Source organism: Acanthochromis polyacanthus, chromosome 10, assembly GCF_021347895.1.
Source record: "Acanthochromis polyacanthus isolate Apoly-LR-REF ecotype Palm Island chromosome 10, KAUST_Apoly_ChrSc, whole genome shotgun sequence".
NCBI classification, from domain to species: Eukaryota; Metazoa; Chordata; class Actinopteri; family Pomacentridae; genus Acanthochromis; species Acanthochromis polyacanthus.
The window spans coordinates 38,048,963-38,067,632 of NC_067122.1; the positions used below are offsets into that span (position 1 = coordinate 38,048,963).

Below are 18,670 nucleotides of genomic sequence, written 5' to 3' on the forward strand. Positions count from 1 at the left end.
GAGGAGGCTCAGTAATGTTTTGGGGCTGCTTTGCTGCATCTGGCACAGGGTGTCTTGAAAGTGTGCAAGGTACGATGAAATCTGAAGATTATCAAGGCATTCTGGAGAGAAATGTGCTGCCTAGTGTCAGAAAGCTTGGTCTCAGTCGCAGGTCATGGGTCTTCCAACAGGACAACGATCCAAAACACACAGCCAAAAACACCCAAGAATGGCTGAGAGAAAAGCGTTGGACTATTCTAAAGTGGCCTTCTATGAGCCCAGATCTGAATCCCATTGAACATATGTGGAAGGAGCTGAAACATGCCATTTGGAGAAGACACCCATCAAACCTGAGACAACTGGAGCTGTTTGCTCATGAGGAGTGGGCCAAAATACCTGTTGACAGCTGCAGAACGCTCATTGACAAATACAGAAATCGTTTAATTGCAGTGATTGCCTCAAAAGGTTGTGCAACAAAATATTAAGTTATGGGTACCATCATTTTTGTCCAGCCCTATTTCATTAGTTTGTTTTTTTTAAATAATTATGTTAATCAACAATTCAAAAGTGATGGCTGATTTTGATTATATAAATTTTTATTTATTGTTACTTTTGTGAGTTTCAAGTGATTTCAGTGAGAATTGTGGGTTTTTCCTTCTTTAACTGAGGGGTACCAACAATTTTGTCCACGCGTGTATGTCAGGGTAGAGACTGCGATTTGGTAGAGTTGGAGTTTCTACCAGTAGAGATTGCGATTGGAGTCTCGACCAGTAGAGACTGTGATCACAACCTCTACCAGTAGAATTGGAGTTTCTACCAGTAGAGATTGCGATTGGAGTCTCTACCAGTAGAGACTCCGATCGCAATCTCTACCAGTAGAAACTCCAATCCTACCAGTAGAGATTTGTCAGGGCTAAGGTTAGACTTTTAAGGTTCAGGTCAGGGGTCAGGGCAGGGGTCAGACTTTTAAGTTCCATCTCAACTAGTAGGATTGGAGTTTCTACTGGTAGAGACTCCAATCGCAATCTCTACTGGTAGAAACTCCAACTCTACCAAATCGCAGTCTCTACCCTGACATATACACCAATCAGACATAACATTCTGACCACTGACAGGTGAAGTGAATAACACTGATTATCTCTTCATCATGGCTACTGTTACTGGGTTGGATATATTAGGCAGCAAGTGAACATTTTGTCCTCAAAGTTGATGTATTAGAACCAGTAAAATGCAAGCACAAGGATCTGAGCCAGTTTGACAAGGGCCAAACTGTGATGGCTAGACAACTGATTTAGAGCATTTCCAAAACTGCAGCTCTTGTGAGGTGTTTCTGCTCTGCAGTGGTCAGTTTCTATCAAAAGTGGTACAAGCAAGGAACCGTGGTGAACCGGAGACAGGGACTCATTGATGCATGTTGGGAGCAAAGGCAGGCCTGTGTGGTCCGACCCAACAAATGAGCTACAAAGTTAATGCTGGTTCTGATAGAAAGGTGTCAGAATACACAGAGCATCACAGTTTGTTGTCTATGGGGCTGCATAGCTGCAGACCAGTCAGGGTGTCCATGCTGACCCCTGTGCACCACGAAAGACCAACAACAGACACGTGAGCATCACAACTGGACCATGGACCAGTGGAGGAAGGTGGCCTGGTTTGATGAATAAGGTCTTCTTTTATATCACGTGGATGGCCAGGTGTGTGTGTGTGTCACTTACCTGAGGAACACATGGCACCACGATGCACTATAGGAAGAAGACCAGCTGGTGGAGGCAGTGTGATGCTTTCGACAATATTCTGCTGGGAAACCTTGGGTCCTGCCATCCATGTAGATGTTTTTTTTGACGCATACCACCTACCTAAGCATTGTTGCGGACCATATACTGTACACCTTTTCATGGAAACGGTATTCCCTGATGGCCTCTATCACCAGGATAATGTGCCGTGCAATACAGCAAAAATGGTTCAGGAATGGGTTAAGGAGCACAGCAACAAGTCTGAGGTGTTGGCTTGGCCTCCAGATTCCCCAGATCTCAATCCCATCGAGCATCTATGAGACGAGACAAATCGGATCCATGTAGGCCCCACCTCACAACTTCCAGGACTTAAAGGATCTGCTGTGAGCATCTTGGTGCCAGATACCACAGCACACATTCAGAGTCTAGTGGAGTCCATGCCTCAATGAGTTAGGGCTGTTTTGTCAGCAAGAGGAGACAACACAATATTAGACGGGTGGTCATAATGTTATGCCTGATCAGTGTATATACATACAGGTCAAGATAAATATCAATAAAAACTCACTCCCCTCCTCACCCCAGCAGTTTTCCTGGGTATTCACTACTTTAACTTAGATTTAAACCAAAGCTGTTTTAATTTGGTAAATACATTTAATTGAATTGTCTGTTATTGCAGATTTCAAAGTTAAAGTTCATTGTTATCAAAGATGTAACTTGATTAGCTTATATAATGATCAAATGTCAATGATCTGCATTTATAGTTTGAATATTTATGGATAATATTCAGTTCTCAATTCATTCTACTTAATATTGGAATAAATACAAACAACACAACTTTACTTTTACAATTTATTGCTTATATAAACGCTCTAAACATTTTTTGGTAAAAATAAAATCTATCAAGAATAATCATAAATAAAATAATCACAATGACTTTTACATGACATTATATTGCACAATTATAAGCCATAACAAGAATCACAGAACACAAGTGTTGTTGCTCAGGTTGTGTGTGGAAGGAATGTTCAGAGATCCGTGGTCGACGACGAACACCGGCTGCCTTTAAAGAGCAACAAAGTCTGAACGTCTGCTGTCTTTGTTGTATTTAATCAAGTCTGCAGATTTTCTGCTCTAGAAATTTTCCAAACAATCAAGTCCTTTACTAGACTGCCATGATTTACACTGGAACAAAAAATTAGTTCATATTGTTCTGGCACAGATCTGGTATTTCAGTGCTATTGAGGAAAAAAACATTGTGTGTAACATAATGTGAAAAATACAATTTGTTCTTTAGTGAACGTGGGCGTTCTGGTACAAATGTAATCAGTCCAGTCAGACTGCTGTCTGGACAGAAAGAAGTCTAATTCCCATCTTGTTTCTCTCTGTGCAGACAGGCAGCTTTAGATCTGTACCACAACAAAGTCGACCACCAGCCAAGTGTCAGCTCAGCTTTTCATCATCTCACTGCAAAGTAACAGAATGAGCATCTCAGCTCTGACCAACGCTGCTGCTTTCTGCCTGAGATTTAACCGAAAGACCATCTCGCTGTCTCACGTGGCAGTGTATGATTGGTCAGCTACAGAAAGGCCTGAAAGATGAACCAGCAGAGCCTCAGTCTCAGTCAAAGGCTCTGTTTGTGTGTTGCTTTGTGTGTTCAGATGGTGTCCATCTCTGCTCTGAGTTCAGGACACAGTTCCTTGAGTAACATCTCCATCAACACCTGAAAGGACAGTGAGACAAACCATAAGTTAGTGTTTGTAGTTACATAGTATCTAATAATGAAATCTGGTTTCATGACAAAGACCTTGTTTGACTTATTATGCGTTATTCTTACATAGAGGAGATGTTTGTTGGCACTAGCCTCCTGCAGAGCATTGAAGATCTTGATGATTCCATAGCGGGCATTCTGCTGGCCGACTAGGTTTGCTAGTGCATCTGATTAAAAAACAGAAAAAAAAAACAACATAATGCTGAAACACAAATGTTTTTTGAAGCAGGCTATTTGTGACAATATTATAATAAATCACTGAAATAAAGCAAAGTAGTGACAAGTTTATATCCTCATGTTGTAAAAATCAGGTTTTATTGTGTTTTTGGTGTTTTATAAACTTGAAGGTGTAAAAAATAAAGCGGTAACCCCCAGTTTTACAACTTTCAGGCAGTTTCCTTGTAGAAAATCAGCCATCTAGCTAAAATTTTGCATAATCCTGCACTCTCACTGCCTGCTGCTTCTGAGGTGAGACACTGAGAAAGACCATTTGCCTGTTCATTGGGATTATTTACTTTCTAAACCCATTTCTGGTAATTGGACTTGTTAGTACAGCAAATGTCCTGCTGTTAGCTGCAGGAGTGAACACGAGTCCTAATGCACTCCCAGCATCTGAGGAGCTAAAGTCACAGTGGATAAGTTCAATTTTTGATGGCAAATCCTTAGTGTGAGCATGCTGTGCACCAACCGAAACTCAGCCAGTGTTCACATCTGTTTTTTCTGATCCTGCTCAAATGTACTCCTTTTCAATATGACCGAATTCCCAACAATGCTGTTCCCGTTTATATATTTTTCTGTTTCTGTTGTCAGACAATGGAACAAGTACAAAATTATTGAACTGCAGTCAATAAAGGCAACATGTTCACCAGCAGTCACTTCAGAGCCATTTCTAAGCTTTACTCAGTAGATTTTATAACCACAACGTTGTTTGACAAAACTCACCATACATGAGTGTAAAACAAAAGACAAGCTGTGAATTAGGCAATATTTCCTTGCAACATTTAGTCAGAGAGAAGACAGAATGTCATGCTGTTGTGTTGTCATCTGTGCTGCTCTCATCTGTCAATCACTAAACAGAGAACACAGACGGAGTCTTCCAGTAACAATACTTCCACATTATATAGTAGGCCAGGAAAAGATCTAGTCTGTCCCACTACATAGTACATCAAATGTAATGTGCTAAAAAAAAATACCAGGTCAGATTGTGCAGCCTGCAATCCTCTGACCCAAAATCCTCTGCACTGCAATGTTGTATACATAAATAAGTTTAACCACTGGAAGCGTACAGACAGATGACAGCTCAAATCTCATTACATGGTCTGCAATGGTCAAAGTTTAAGGCACATTATTGTGACAAAGTAGTCTGTCCCAGTTGTGTGGATGCTGCATGACACACTACGTACTACGTAGGGCAGCTGTACTGTTAAGTAAAAAGACGAAGTATGTGATATGGAAAGGTGTGTTGACTGCAACAACTCAGCTGCATTTAAAGCTACAGACACGAATAAAACCAGAGGGTATGCAGTCATGGTGAGTTGAACTATTATTGTAGTATTTTGAACTGACAATTGAGACATTCTGGAGTCATGAGAAACTTTCATTAATTTGCCGCAAAGGGGCACAGTATGGTCGACTAAGATCTACAAGTCATAGCTGCACGTGTTACCTGGGATATTATCAAGTAGTTTCTGTTGGGCCCGCTCCTTTGTTTCGCTGCGTTCAGAATCAGTTCGGACCTTCACATGTGGTGCCAATTTGCCATTGGGCCAGAAGGTGTCCCTGAAGACACTGATGTAACACACCAGCATCTGCTCACAGAAGATCCAGTTTACAGTGTCCCGGATCTGTCTAAAATAAAGCACAGAACATGTCAGCATCAAAGTTTTGATCTCAGATAAACATACAATAAGTGTCAGTGATCACAGAGTTATAATTTTAAGAACAATAACATGGGTTAATGAAACGCATGGCTTTTAGATCCAGTGTCAAGTCTGTCAATAAGACAATAAATACCAGGTGGTCTCTTATGGACTGGTACCTAGCAGGCTGCTTGTTTAGTCTACAACCAGGACAGCATTGTGTGAGGATGTGCAAAGGCACCTTGGTGCTTTGAGATAAATGCTAATGTCAACGTGGTGACTTTGTAGAATATTAACCATATTCAGTTTTTTGAATTAGTGTGTTTTCATGCAAATATGTAACACTAAACACAAAGTAAAGCTGATAGTAATGAGGATTTGTTTAAATTTTTCATGAAATGGACATGAGTGTAAATACCAGACATTCACAAAAATACATTCAAAGTTTCTTTGAGATACTTCACTAAAAACAACAAATGGCAGTTCAAGTTATCAGGTCTCAACTTCTTGAAATCATGAATGTCTGAATGAAATTTTATAGCATTCTAATAGTTATTGAGCTATTTCCATTATGAGACATTGTCATTCATAAAACCGCAACACTGGCTAAAGAAAGTTTCTTGTTAGCAAATAAACTGTTAGCAAAAGTCTACTTGCAAACTTTTTTAAAATTCACAGTACATTGGAGAGAATGTAAACAAAGTTTGCTACAGTTATTTATTCAAAACTTTTTTTTCTTGAAAAATGACTCAAATAGCATCACACTAATACTTACTTGTTGATAGTTCGTCCAAATGTCACCTGGACTAGTGCAATTAGAGTCTTCCTCACCCACTTAAACACTGAGAAAAAAAGACATACAGACAGAGGTTGAAGGAAAGTGTTCAGTTAAATTCACTTAGATGCAGTTAGAATCCATGATGATGAATCAGTAAACTGCTCACTTCCTCTGAGTTCAAAGATCTCTCCTATGAGCATGAAGCAGGGTTCTGCCAGGGCGTCCTTCCGTCCGTCTGCTTCATCGCCGTAGTCTGACAAGTCGCTGTCATCGTCACCGTCCTCCTATAAACAGCACAGACAATATAAATAAGCATGCAGGACGACTACAGCGGTTCACGATTCAGTGCTGCTTTTCCAGCCATGCACGAGTGTGTACCTCAGTATGGGAGAAGAAGTCTCCAGGTAACCTCTCCAGGAAGGAGGCCAGAGAGAAAGACGACTTTTTCTGAATGGACATGACCTTCAAACACGGAACCAGATATTATTATACAATGTACAACATGCAACGGACACACTCATCTGTAAAAAAAACAAAACATAAAACAACCATCTGGAAGGCTGGAAATGGTAAATTATAAGTGTTGTACAATTATTATACGTCTCCTGGCGTTATTGATGTGTTTATCTTAATGACTGGTGGCCTTTATGGGACCAGCTGTGTCAGTGCTTTTCTATGCTGTCTCCAAAGCTGCACAAAACATACAAGCACATAAAGTAATTATTTGGTGTCAGCTGCAGTCATAACCTGGTATTCTGTGGCTTCTATCTGGTGTAACTCATTGCTACACACATTACATATGGAGTTAGAACAGTCTCATAATTCACAAATGCACACAGAAGAATTCACAAATGTAAACTGCAATCCACAAATGCACACAGAAGAATTCACACATGTGAACTGGGATTCACAAATGTAAACTGCAATCCACAAATAAATTAAGAAAGTTCACAAATGTATTTCTGCATTCACAAACTGCTTTTGTGTGTGAATCTTTTTTGAGACTGCTCTGCCGTCAGCTCGATCCACAAATGCATTTTTTTTTCAACACGGAAGTTTCTGTAGCCAATCAGATGTCTCCCTCCTTTCAGCCAATCACAAAAACTCACCCCACGTGGGGGTGGGTGTACTGTTCAGCCAATCATATGAACGCGTCCGCACAGCGTTATACTTCACCGTGTCATTGGGCTGAAGAGTGAAGCTGCCCGTCGGAGAGACCATGGCGTCTGATGGGGACAATAGACCCTTTATTTGTTTACAAATATTGTGACGTTTTTTGTGGGCGGGGCTTATGCTGGAGGCAAAAGCTGAGAGAGAAGTCAAGCCGGACTGGGAGTATATAGTTTGCGCTGGGAGTTTGCAGCGCAAACTCGAGCATTTTTAACCCGTTAAACTTCAGTGTACCGCCGGCGGTACACTTACTAATTTGCATAGGAATTTAAAGAATGTCCGAAGGCTGCAAATGCGATTATATAAACATTATACGCCGATGGAAAGCTTAGATTCTCATGAATCCGCCGGTATAAACCACTTTCAGATGTGATTACCACAGCGGATAATATAAAAACATTTGTCCGACAAACAACGAATATCCATCCATCATTTCTCTGTACACGGCTTTAACGTACACAGCGCGACTGACATTTCCGGGTTCATTATTACACACAGATGAAAATATTCCACAAAAAACGGCCATAATCCAACCTTGGACATCCAGACGACACAAGCTAGTAAACTATTTTGTCCAAAACATGTCTTGAAGTCGGTATATAATCCACGAATCGGTCGTTTTAAAGGAAATGCACCTCGCCATGCGTGTCCAATATTCCCTGTATTTGTCGTCATATTTTTTTATTTACAAATAGAATATTAGCGATTTTTTGTACTGAAAATGGCTGGAATTGACTGCAGCTGATCGTCTCTGGAGAGACAGCAGGTCCGATTTGTGGCACTGGCAGCGAGCAGTGACACTTTTTGTGGCACCACCGCGGTGCCACGGTTAATGCCACTGTGCAGTGACACTCTTTGTGGCACCGCGCCGGATGCCACGGTTAATGCCACTGTTTGGGCGAGATGCCACTGCCGCAGCGGCATTTCCAGTGGCCTCTGGAGATGCCAGCAGAGATACCACGGTTAATGCCACTGTTTAGGGAACATGCCACGGTTAATACCAGTACTTTTACCGCTGTTTAGGCGAGATGCCACAGTTAATGTCAGTATCAATGTCACATTGAGCCTAGTCTCAATGTGATAGAGACTAGGCTCTATCAACTTTTCTAAAATGTCGTCCTGCTGTGTTTTTGGATGCCAGAATAGAAGGAATGACATTGGCGAATGCAAATTAAAGTTTTATAGGATTCCACCGAACACTCGTGCTCAGAGGGAACGAAGACAGTTGTGGTTAAATGCACTGAGGCGAAAAGACTGCACAGAGACGATCAGCTGCAGTCAATTCCAGCCATTTTCAGTACAAAAAAATCGCTAATATTCTATTTGTAAATAAAAATATTCAATTCAATTCAGTTCAGCTTTATTCCAGACACTGGGTCCAAATACACACACCATAAGAACAAGGACACAACAAGACACACACAAAAAAAAATACAATCAAAAACAATAACCCGTTAAATATGACGAGAAATACAGGGAATATTGGACGCGCATGGCGAGGTGCATTTCCTTTAAAACGACCGATTCGTGGATTATATACCGACTTCAAGACATGTTTTGAACAAAATAGTTTACTAGCTTGTGTCGTCTGGATGTCCAAGGTTGGATTACGGCCGTTTTTGTGGAATATTTTCATCTGTGTGTAATAATGAACCCGGAAATGTGAGTCGCGCTGTGTACGTTAAAGCCGTGTACAGAGAAAGGATGGATGGATATTCGTTGTTTGTCGGACAAATGTGTTTATATTATCCGCTGTGGTAATCACATCTGAAAGTGGTTTATACCGGCGGATTCATGAGAATCTAAGCTTTCCATCGGCGCATAATGTTTATATAACCGCATTTGCAGCCTTCGGACATTCTTTAAATTCCTATGCAAATTAGTAGGTGTACCGCCGGCGGTACACTGAAGTTTAACGGGTTAAAAATGCTCGAGTTTGCGCTGCAAACTCCCAGCGCAAACTATATACTCCCAGTCCGGCTTGACTTCTCTCTCAGCTTTTGCCTCCAGCATAAGCCCCGCCCACAAAAAACGTCACAATGTTTGTAAACAAATAAAGGGTCTATTGTCCCCATCAGACGCCATGGTCTCTCCGACGGGCAACTTCACTCTTCAGCCCAATGACACGGTGAAGTATAACGCTGTGCGGACGCGTTCATATGATTGGCTGAACAGTACACCCACCCCCACGTGGGGTGAGTTTTTGTGATTGGCTGAAAGGAGGGAGACATCTGATTGGCTACAGAAACTTCCGTGTTGAAAAAAATGCATTTGTGGATCGAGCTGACGGCAGAGCAGTCTCAAAAAAGATTCACACACAAAAGCAGTTTGTGAATGCAGAAATACATTTGTGAACTTTCTTAATTTATTTGTGGATTGCAGTTTACATTTGTGAATCCCAGTTCACATGTGTGAATTCTTCTGTGTGCATTTGTGGATTGCAGTTTAAATTTGCGAATTCATCTGTGTGCATTTGTGAATTATGAGACTGTTCTAACTCCATAATTACAAGTTCATCATTTCAAGCTTAAGTGATAATAAAGTGTCCGTTCAGGAGGGCATGACTGCTGGTTCAATGCAGCAATAATCAGGTTCTAATGCTTCATCATGTTTTGGGTTTAAAAACAGGTCAAGAGTGAATGAAACTGACTATATACTGAGTACACAATTATCCTGAGGCATTGCATTACATGGAGCTATTTGAATCATTCAGTCTAGTGAAGGAATGTTAAAGCCTCAGCTCCCAAATCTGCTATGAATGAACAAACAAAGCCCATCATTGCAGATACTTACTGCAATAAATCTAAAGTAGACAGAGCTGAAAAGCAGAACAAAGCATATGTGGTAGCTTTGAGAAGGGCTATTGCTTTTCTAAATTATACATTTGTCACATCTGAATGAATATGGGTACCTTGAGGTGCTCTGGAGATGGGCTGAGGAACGCATAGAGAGCCTCTGACTGGCACAACCGCTCATCATTCAGCAGACGCTACAACACACACAAACACAGAGCTGAGGACATCAGCAGCAGCTGCCATCATGGACCACAAGGAGACAGTGGAAGCACAGATATAGGCACTGTTCCCTCCAGGGTACACGTCCTCATTTATCGAGGTGGAACGAGAGGAGACTGTAGAAATCAGCTCTAGTGCTGGATAAATGGTGAAAAACACTTTAAAGGTAAAGAATAAACAAAAGGGAACAAGTTGACAATTTGAAATGATCACCTCAGGTGGTAATCGTCAGAATTCAAACTTGACCACACTAACTTTGACACTTAAAATGTCTGAAAAATTATCATATCAGTGTTTACTTTTATACAATTATTGGTCTTAAATAACATCCCACAAAAAAGCACTTCAAATCAGCTCATCTGATTGGACTGGACAAAAGACAAAAAGTGTATTTATGGTCAGGTAAACTGCATTAACTTGTAGATAAGAAGGGGCATAAATCGATTACAGTGCAATATAGAGCTTCTATTGTGTGCTTGTTTACCTGGAGAAAGGCATTGAGCTGCGTTTTGCTTTTGTCTAAGAACTTCTGGTCAATGGACTTGAAGGGAAGTTTACTGAGAGACGGTAACTGGAGTTTCTTCAATGATGGAAAACACTGTGAAGGGAAAAACAGAGTGTAAACTGTGATTTTACATTAATGAAAGGCATATCACTTTTTGTACACAAATATTTAGTTTACTCATTAGCCACTATAAAATAGACTCTACAGCTGATATCGTGACTAAAAGCAGGCAACTCTCCAAATCTCTCAGCCATCATAATCAATCTAAACCAATTTACTGTGGTTCTGGAAACTCAATAAATCACAGACAGGAGGCTGGAAATGCTTCAAACGGACTCCAGTCTTTGCTTTTAGTGGCGTGTAATTTCAATAAATCCATCATCAAATAATATTTCCAGCCTTTCCACAGCAGGGCTGTAGAGGGAGCTTCATGCCCAGCACTGCAGTGACACACAATGTGATCCATGTGGAGGAGAGGTGAAGCATTAAAACATCAAGGCAACACTTTCTCAGAAGTCAGTGTTTTACTGGCATAATGGAATTTTTGTGTTCCTCAAAGGAATCTTCAGTCAGTGCTGAAGGATTTTCAACGGTTCAGATTTTTAAAAACACATTTTTTCAAACACTTTTCTTAACTGAGCTTTTGTTTACTCAAGAACTCAAGATTTTAGTTTTGCAAACGGTCAGAAACAACAGGAAAATGTAGATTCCTGTCCAAAAAAAAAAAAAAAAAAATCACATAGACTTGTTCTTTTTACTGTACATGAACCAGTAATGATTATTATAATGCATGGCCTCCCCTGAAATTCCATTGTGAACCAGGATAAACCCTGCTAGTGGTGTGTGCAGTGCAACAAGCAGGGTGATAGCCGCTTAACACACATGTAGCTTTGGTGTTGTGTTACCTCGGTTAGTTTGCGGTGCAACATCTGGAATTCAGTGAGTTTCCTCTGGACTACCCAGCGACTGTTGGCCGTTTCTTCCCCTTCCACCAGGCTAACACACACACTGTAAGAAGCTACAGTCTCACCGCCTTCCTCTGTAGCCTGAAACACAAACACAGTTAAACACACCAGTGTCCCAGTGGCTCTACACTACATTCTGCACGTGTCGGTGCATTTAATTTAGAACCATTACACTTTTCTTGGGGCCATGAAATCATGTCTCCATTCAGTTAGAAAGTCACAAGACAGTGGGCGAGAAAATGATCTCAACAGTAGAAATAACTGACCAGTGTGTTGTGTACTCATGAATTATCTCAGTTCAAGCACTGTATATGGAAAATATTGTCTGTGCTGCATGACTTGTGTCTGATTTGCTTTCACATTCTGAGCTGAACAAGAAATTATTCCAGTTTCCCTTGTTATTTATTCTGGGTGGCCTAGAGGTAGTTTGTTCTTTGCTGTTAAAGATCCCTGCACACTCTGTGCTCAGGGCCAACCAAAATCTATCAAGTACAACTAAACACTTCCATAGGTTTTTCAGGTGTGCCTGACATTTCCCAGCTGAATCTCTGAGTGTGTAGCATCTTTTTTTCCACACCCACATTCTGCACTACATCACAGATTAGCAAACTTCCGCTCAGAGTTGCTGTGGCCGATTCCTCCACTCTGCTGCTCTGATAATTTACCCTGCTGTGCCCTGAACTTTGACTCACAGGTGATTCAATAATTTGTGTCTGACCCTTAAGGCTGAGTCACTGCAGTTTGATTCATGAAGGCTAGTGTGCATGCAGTAGTGACATTTGTTCATGGTGGTTTAGCCAATTCATTTTTTTAAAATATTTGCCTTATTAGAGATAATAATGAATAAAGAATTGTCTCTTATTGCATGGTATGTTTTAATGTCCTTAATGCACTTAATTGGTGTTTCTACATTCTGAGAATAGATTTAATTCCATTTTCTACCTTGCAGCACTCTGGCTGCTTCCTGCTGTCACACACTATTATCCCGTCTCATTTCAGATGCCATTTGCAAACACCGTTGATGTACCACATCTGAGCAAAACCATGTGTGGCATCAGCTCACTGTTGGACTGGGGAGGGGTTGGCAGACTGCTTCATTTGGGAGAGGTAAGCCAGTAGCCTCCCGCTAAGTATGAATGACCAGTCAGTAATAAACCCACCACCAAGCCCTGCTGTTAGTTCCACAGCCAGTGTCCGAGCACATTCTCTGCCCCCTGTAGGTAGTTTATTTCACAGTTACTTTTCTTTTATGGTTTCTTTTTTCAGAATAAACACAGACCAATGTCACAGCAAAACAACTAAATGCCAAAGCCCACTATTTTTGCAATACAAAAAATTTAAAAATCATGTTTGGCACATCAGTGCAATCAATCAAAAAAGCTAGTTTTAAGCCCTGTTTCGTTAAATAGTTTAGGTGACTGCACTGGATGTTTACGGGATACAAAAATCAGAACACTGCTTCAGGTCAGCTTCAGAAAGGCAGGTTTTGTAATGGCCACCGCTACAATCAACAGTCTCAGTCTAGACATCTAATTTTATTTGCTGCGAAGCTGCAACTTTAGTGCTGGACTATTTTCAGTAGAACTAATCCTGTGCTGAATTGTGGGTAACTTAATGTTTTTTTAAGGTAAAAAACACACAGATGTCCAGAACAACCTAACATCATCAGCTCACATTACTCCAGCAATAAACTTCTTCCTCTGGGAAAGAAAATTTAACAATACAAAAAACGGCAAAGTCCTAATGAGTCTTCAAAAACTCACATCATTTCTTATTCCACAACATTAACCGCAAACCACAAGGGATTTCCGACATCTTTTGGTGTAAGAAAGTATCACCATAGAAATAGCTCTTAGTTCAGTGTTAGCCTGTAGTTTAGTAGCTACCTTAAATTTAAGTCAGTCTTTACTAGAGTTATACAATCTAGCTTGCATTAAGCTGCTCTTAGAGAGCAGATTTAGACCTATCTAATGCTGAAGACCAGCCTAATGTGTCTTTTTGACACCAGCTCCAAAAAACATGCTGATACCAAGTAGAAAATAGGGTCATCAGTAACAGCTGGGTACCTTCTAAAGTCATGTCCAATGTGCCATTTGTTATGATAAATGGGATCAGTGTTACCTCAGCAGTAGTAATAGTAGCCATCCAGTGTCCCAGGTTTTCACACCACCAGTCAGTCCTTGTGATATGTTGCTGGAGTTCACTGTGTTCTTTCTCCATGGCTCCAATTTCTTCCTTTAGTTTGCTCACTATCTACACACACACACACACACACACACACACACACACGACAGATTTTAACTACGATGCATGCATAATTAAATTAAGGATTGACATGAAAATGAATAGCAATGTAGAGGAGGCTTCAGCTCAGATATGCTTTTACACCCTCAGGCGCTCAGATAGCTCAGCTGGCTGAGTGGGAAACCCATAAACAGAGGTTATAGTCCCGGATGCAGCCATCACGGGTTCAAATCCAGCCCATGGCCATTTACTGCATGTCATTCCCTAGGTCTTTTACTCATATTTCCTGTTTCTCTCCACTGTCCTATACAATAAAGCCCAAAAACGTAACTTATAAAACGATATGCTTTTACATCAGGAGCATAGTTGAAATTCTTTCACAATTTATGCAAATTTACATTTAAAAACAGATATTTGGGCTTTTAGTAGTTGCTCAGATGTGTTCCATTAATTTTGACATTGTGATTGGGAGTTTTATGTTGCCCTGCTATAATTCTTTGAAGTGACCAAAGGTTTGATTTTAGCACATTTGCTTGTGTTTTGGTACCTTTTTGTCTGGCTTGGGTGCACTCTGGATGGAGCCCAGGGCCTGTCGCTTGTACTCCAGTTTGTCATAGAGTTGGCGTAGTTTCGTAGCAGCATAGCTGGCCTGCTCATTGATTCCTTTACTGCCCTCATCTCCAACCTCCTCTCCTACATCCAGAACCTGACACTGCATGCACACAGATATATACTTAGACAATAAAGACTGTGTTAACCTACAAAAAAGACAAATTTGAGAATCAACAGACGATGGTCAGAAGTGTGTGTATGTGGGTTATTTCTGTGTCTGACCCCTTCCTCCTTTTCTCCTGTGCTACATCGTGATTGGCTGTGCTGATCGTCTCGTTTGATCAGCCTATCATAGAGGTCAGAAACCAGGAAGGAGGGATAGTAGCGTTCTCTCATCGTCTCAGCCACCTACACGATGTTTGAAAGCAACAGAAATGTTTCAGTGTAGAACATACCAAGACTGTGACATTTGAGTATGCAATTGTATTGTTATGGTATACAGTCTAGAGCTTGAGATGGTAACAAAGTCAGCATTTACCTGTTCTTGAAGTCTAACAAAGACTTGTGTGCCTCTGTTCCCCACCAGACTCTGCTGGATCTCCTTGAGGAGAAACTTCTCAACTGGAATCTCCCTGCTCTCCACAAAGAACTTTTGGTAGATTTCCCCTACGATTTGGGGCACCTCATTCTGTCAAACACACATGAACAAACAAATAAGAGCTTACTTGTGTACTTTTTCCACCATGTTAATGTACTAACACTCATCATTCCACAGAAAAAAAAAACATCCACTTAACATTTAACTGGCAAATACTGTTGGTGCAAATGACATTTGCTTAAGTAGTGTGTAGCTATTCTGAAGCATCTCACAACTGTTCCTGGCAACCACACTGAAAGCTACACTTGAAGTGACCCGATAGCCAAGTGTTTAGGGTACAAAATCCCTGAGCAGTGAGTCCCTGGTTTGATTACCAGCTGGGGAACATCTGTCACACATCATTCCCCAACTCTCTTTCCCCACATTTACCGTCTTTCTCACCTGCCGCTATGAAATAAATACAAATTAAGATAGATGAAGACAAAAGGCCTGAAAAATGTTTTTAGAAATTACAGTGAAGAGCAGCACTCGACACCAATTTCACATTTGATTCCAGGCATTATCAAATATCACATAATCAGCAGCCCTGAAGACCTTTTAAACGGTGCAAAATCTGTGAAATTCCATTTCAGTGTCCTCAAGCATTCCTGTTTTCTCCTCACAAGAAAGGTAATTTCATAAAATACTAAACTTAAAGCTCAAATATAGGACAGTAAATAATATAAATAAACATCTATAACATTCAAGCCCTTGTCAAATGAGGTCATACAAAGTTAATTAATTCTACCAGCACTGTCTATTTTTGCATTTTTGCCATTAAATTGAGGTTTCAAATCTAGTGGTGACATTTTAGACATGTATGGCTATAGCAACTAGGAATATTGTTAAAGCTACAGCAGACAAACCTAGGATTTTGTCATAGAGTTGGTGTAGTTAGGATATAGGTCTTGTTGTGTTGACAGTGTTTGTGTAATTACTCTCTCGGGCAGAAGGCCGATACAAAAGTTCTGTGCTGATTGTTGTATTTTTAGTTCTACAGGCAGAACCAAAAGCAGTGTTGAGCTAAACCCGCTGGAATGCATGTGGACAGGTTACCTTGTTGGCAGTTTTCAATGTTTCCACCAGTTCCCAGAAGCTTATCAGAGCTCGCTTATCAACTCTCTCCATGTAAACTCTGAAATGTTCTCTGTAGCCTGGATTACACATAATGTCATCAAACTGGAGAATCTGGATGAGGAGAGCAGAGAGAACACAGTCATGACGCTACGTGGAGCACATTTTATCCAAAGTATAAACCTTCAACCATAGTCAGGTCAGCCTTAAAAGGCTCTTCTTACCTTCTGACTCTGAGGCTCATCGCCATCATCGGCTCCTCCCTCCTCATTGTTCTCATAGTTTGGTCCACCAAGCAGGCGTATTCGTTTTTCACACTGTTTCTTAGCAACAGTCAGCTGATTGATGTATCGCTTCATATCTCTGGCCCTCAGCAGGTCGGCCTTCATAGCTGCTGACTCTTTGCCTTTTCGCTCTAAGAGACAGAATGTGAAGGACAGAGGAAAGTTAGATCCAGCTCAGGTCAAACAGTAACAGACAACAGCAGAATCACCTGGTGTGGAGCTACAAGAATTAGCTGCTACAATGCTAACCTAATGTTATGAAGAGTAAAGCACACCAGCTAGTCAAAGCACAGTTTACTGCATGTTGATATTTTTGTTTATATGAAAGTCCTTTGGATTTTTGTAGCCCAAAATGGTCTTTCAACATTTGTTTAAGTATATAAACTTGATATTCTTCCAGTTCTGACTGGGAATTATCAGTTTCAGGCAAAATTTAATGGACAGAAATCATGCACTGTCTCAAACTAGTTTAAATAGTTCACATTACTGGTTCTCAAAATTTTTCTGTCAGGCTCCCCTCGGAGGACAAAAAACTTTCGGCATATTTTCTTGACTTCTTTTCCAAGAGATTGTATCTGATTGTCTCCTGCTCTATTTTCCTTTTTGTCCTGGTCAAATATTTCTCCATTCTCACTGTGTGCGGAGCAGAATTAATTGCTGTGACGGCGCAGTTTGAGTGTTGTTGTGCGCCGCAAGAAACAGGCTGACGTTAAAACAATAGTTCACCTAGTTTAATTAGTAGACAGACCTTTTCCTCTCCCCGTCATACCTCTAAGCCACCACAGGTGGGCGCACCCCACACTTTGAGAAACACTGGTTCACATAGTCATCAGTACGTCTTTCTATCTAAAGGTCTGAAATTCAGCTCAAGGCATGATGTAAAATAAACAAATCAAAACATAAAATTAACCAGTGGGACTGAACACAATAACTATAGAATGCTATGAAACCAATACCAACAAAAAACTATGTAAAAAGAAAAAAAAAAAACATTATCTACTAAACATTGGCTTGTTGCTATTGCGAGCAAATGTGTAGTCTTAAGTAAGACCCATTGCAGCAAACCATCTCTTCTGAACCTTGAATTTAAAGTTCAGTTTTCATTGTCAGTTCTTTGTCTTTAACATATTTTGACAGAAGGATAAACTAAGTGTCTACAGGCTACACAGAAAATGATTGACATAGATTTAAAGGTCAGCTCTCTGAGAGGTGTTGCAGCAACAAGAAAAGTGAAGAACTGCACAGTCGTATTTTTCTGCTACATACAGGTCCTTCTAAAAAAATTAGCATATTGTGATAAAGTTCAGTATTTTCTGTAATGTACTGCTAAACATTAGACTTTCATATATGTTAGATTCATTACACACAACTGAAGTAGTTCAAGCCTTTTATTGTTTTAATATTGATGATATTGGCCAAAAAGTAAAGAAAAACCAAAAATCCCCATCTCAAAAAATTAGCATATTATGAAAAGGTACTCCAAACGAGCTATCAACCTAATCATCTGAATCAACGAGTTAACTCTAAACACCTGCAAAAGATTCCTGAGGCCTTTAAAAACTCCCAGCCTGGTTCATTACTCAAAACCGCAATCATGGGTAAGACTGCCGACCTGACTGCTGTCCAGAAGGCCATCATTGACACCCTCAAGCAAGAGGGTAAGACACAGAAAGAAATTTCTGAGCGAATAGGCTGTTCCCAGAGTGCTGTATCAAGGCACCTCAGTGGGAAGTCTGTGGGAAGGAAAAAGTGTGGCAGAAAACGCTGCACAACTACAAGAGGTGACTGGACACTGAGGAAGATTGTGGAGAAGGGCCGATTCCAGACCTTGGGGGACCTGCGGAAGCAGTGGACTGAGTCTGGAGTAGAAACATCCAGAGCCACTGTGCACAGGCGTGTGCAGGAAATGGGCTACAGGTGCCGCATTCCCCAGGTCAAGCCACTTTTGAACCAGAAACAGCGGCAGAAGCGCCTGACCTGGGCTACAGAGAAGCAGCACTGGACTGTTGCTCAGTGGTCCAAAGTACTTTTTTCGGATGAAAGCAAATTTTGCATGTCATTCGGAAATCAAGGTGCCAGAGTCTGGAGGAAGACTGGGGAGAAGAAAAAGC

General features: G+C 40.8%; 1 protein-coding gene across 1 annotated transcript in view; it reads right to left on the reverse strand.

Moving 5' to 3' along the window:
- Positions 1-2,544: 2,544 nt before the first annotated feature.
- Positions 2,545-18,670, reverse strand: part of snx25 (sorting nexin 25) — a 33,002-nt gene continuing 16,876 nt past the window's right edge. The window contains exons 8-22 of the mRNA XM_022217665.2: positions 16,500-16,690; positions 16,258-16,389; positions 15,103-15,252; positions 14,847-14,972; positions 14,560-14,724; positions 13,890-14,021; positions 11,709-11,849; positions 10,783-10,896; positions 10,196-10,273; positions 6,493-6,576; positions 6,281-6,398; positions 6,112-6,178; positions 5,144-5,325; positions 3,544-3,644; positions 2,545-3,429 (exon numbers count right to left, since the gene is read on the reverse strand). Of these exons, the coding sequence (XP_022073357.1) occupies positions 3,364-3,429; positions 3,544-3,644; positions 5,144-5,325; positions 6,112-6,178; positions 6,281-6,398; positions 6,493-6,576; positions 10,196-10,273; positions 10,783-10,896; positions 11,709-11,849; positions 13,890-14,021; positions 14,560-14,724; positions 14,847-14,972; positions 15,103-15,252; positions 16,258-16,389; positions 16,500-16,690 (1,847 nt within the window). The 3' untranslated portion in view covers positions 2,545-3,363. The remainder of the gene's footprint in view (positions 3,430-3,543; positions 3,645-5,143; positions 5,326-6,111; positions 6,179-6,280; positions 6,399-6,492; positions 6,577-10,195; positions 10,274-10,782; positions 10,897-11,708; positions 11,850-13,889; positions 14,022-14,559; positions 14,725-14,846; positions 14,973-15,102; positions 15,253-16,257; positions 16,390-16,499; positions 16,691-18,670) is intronic.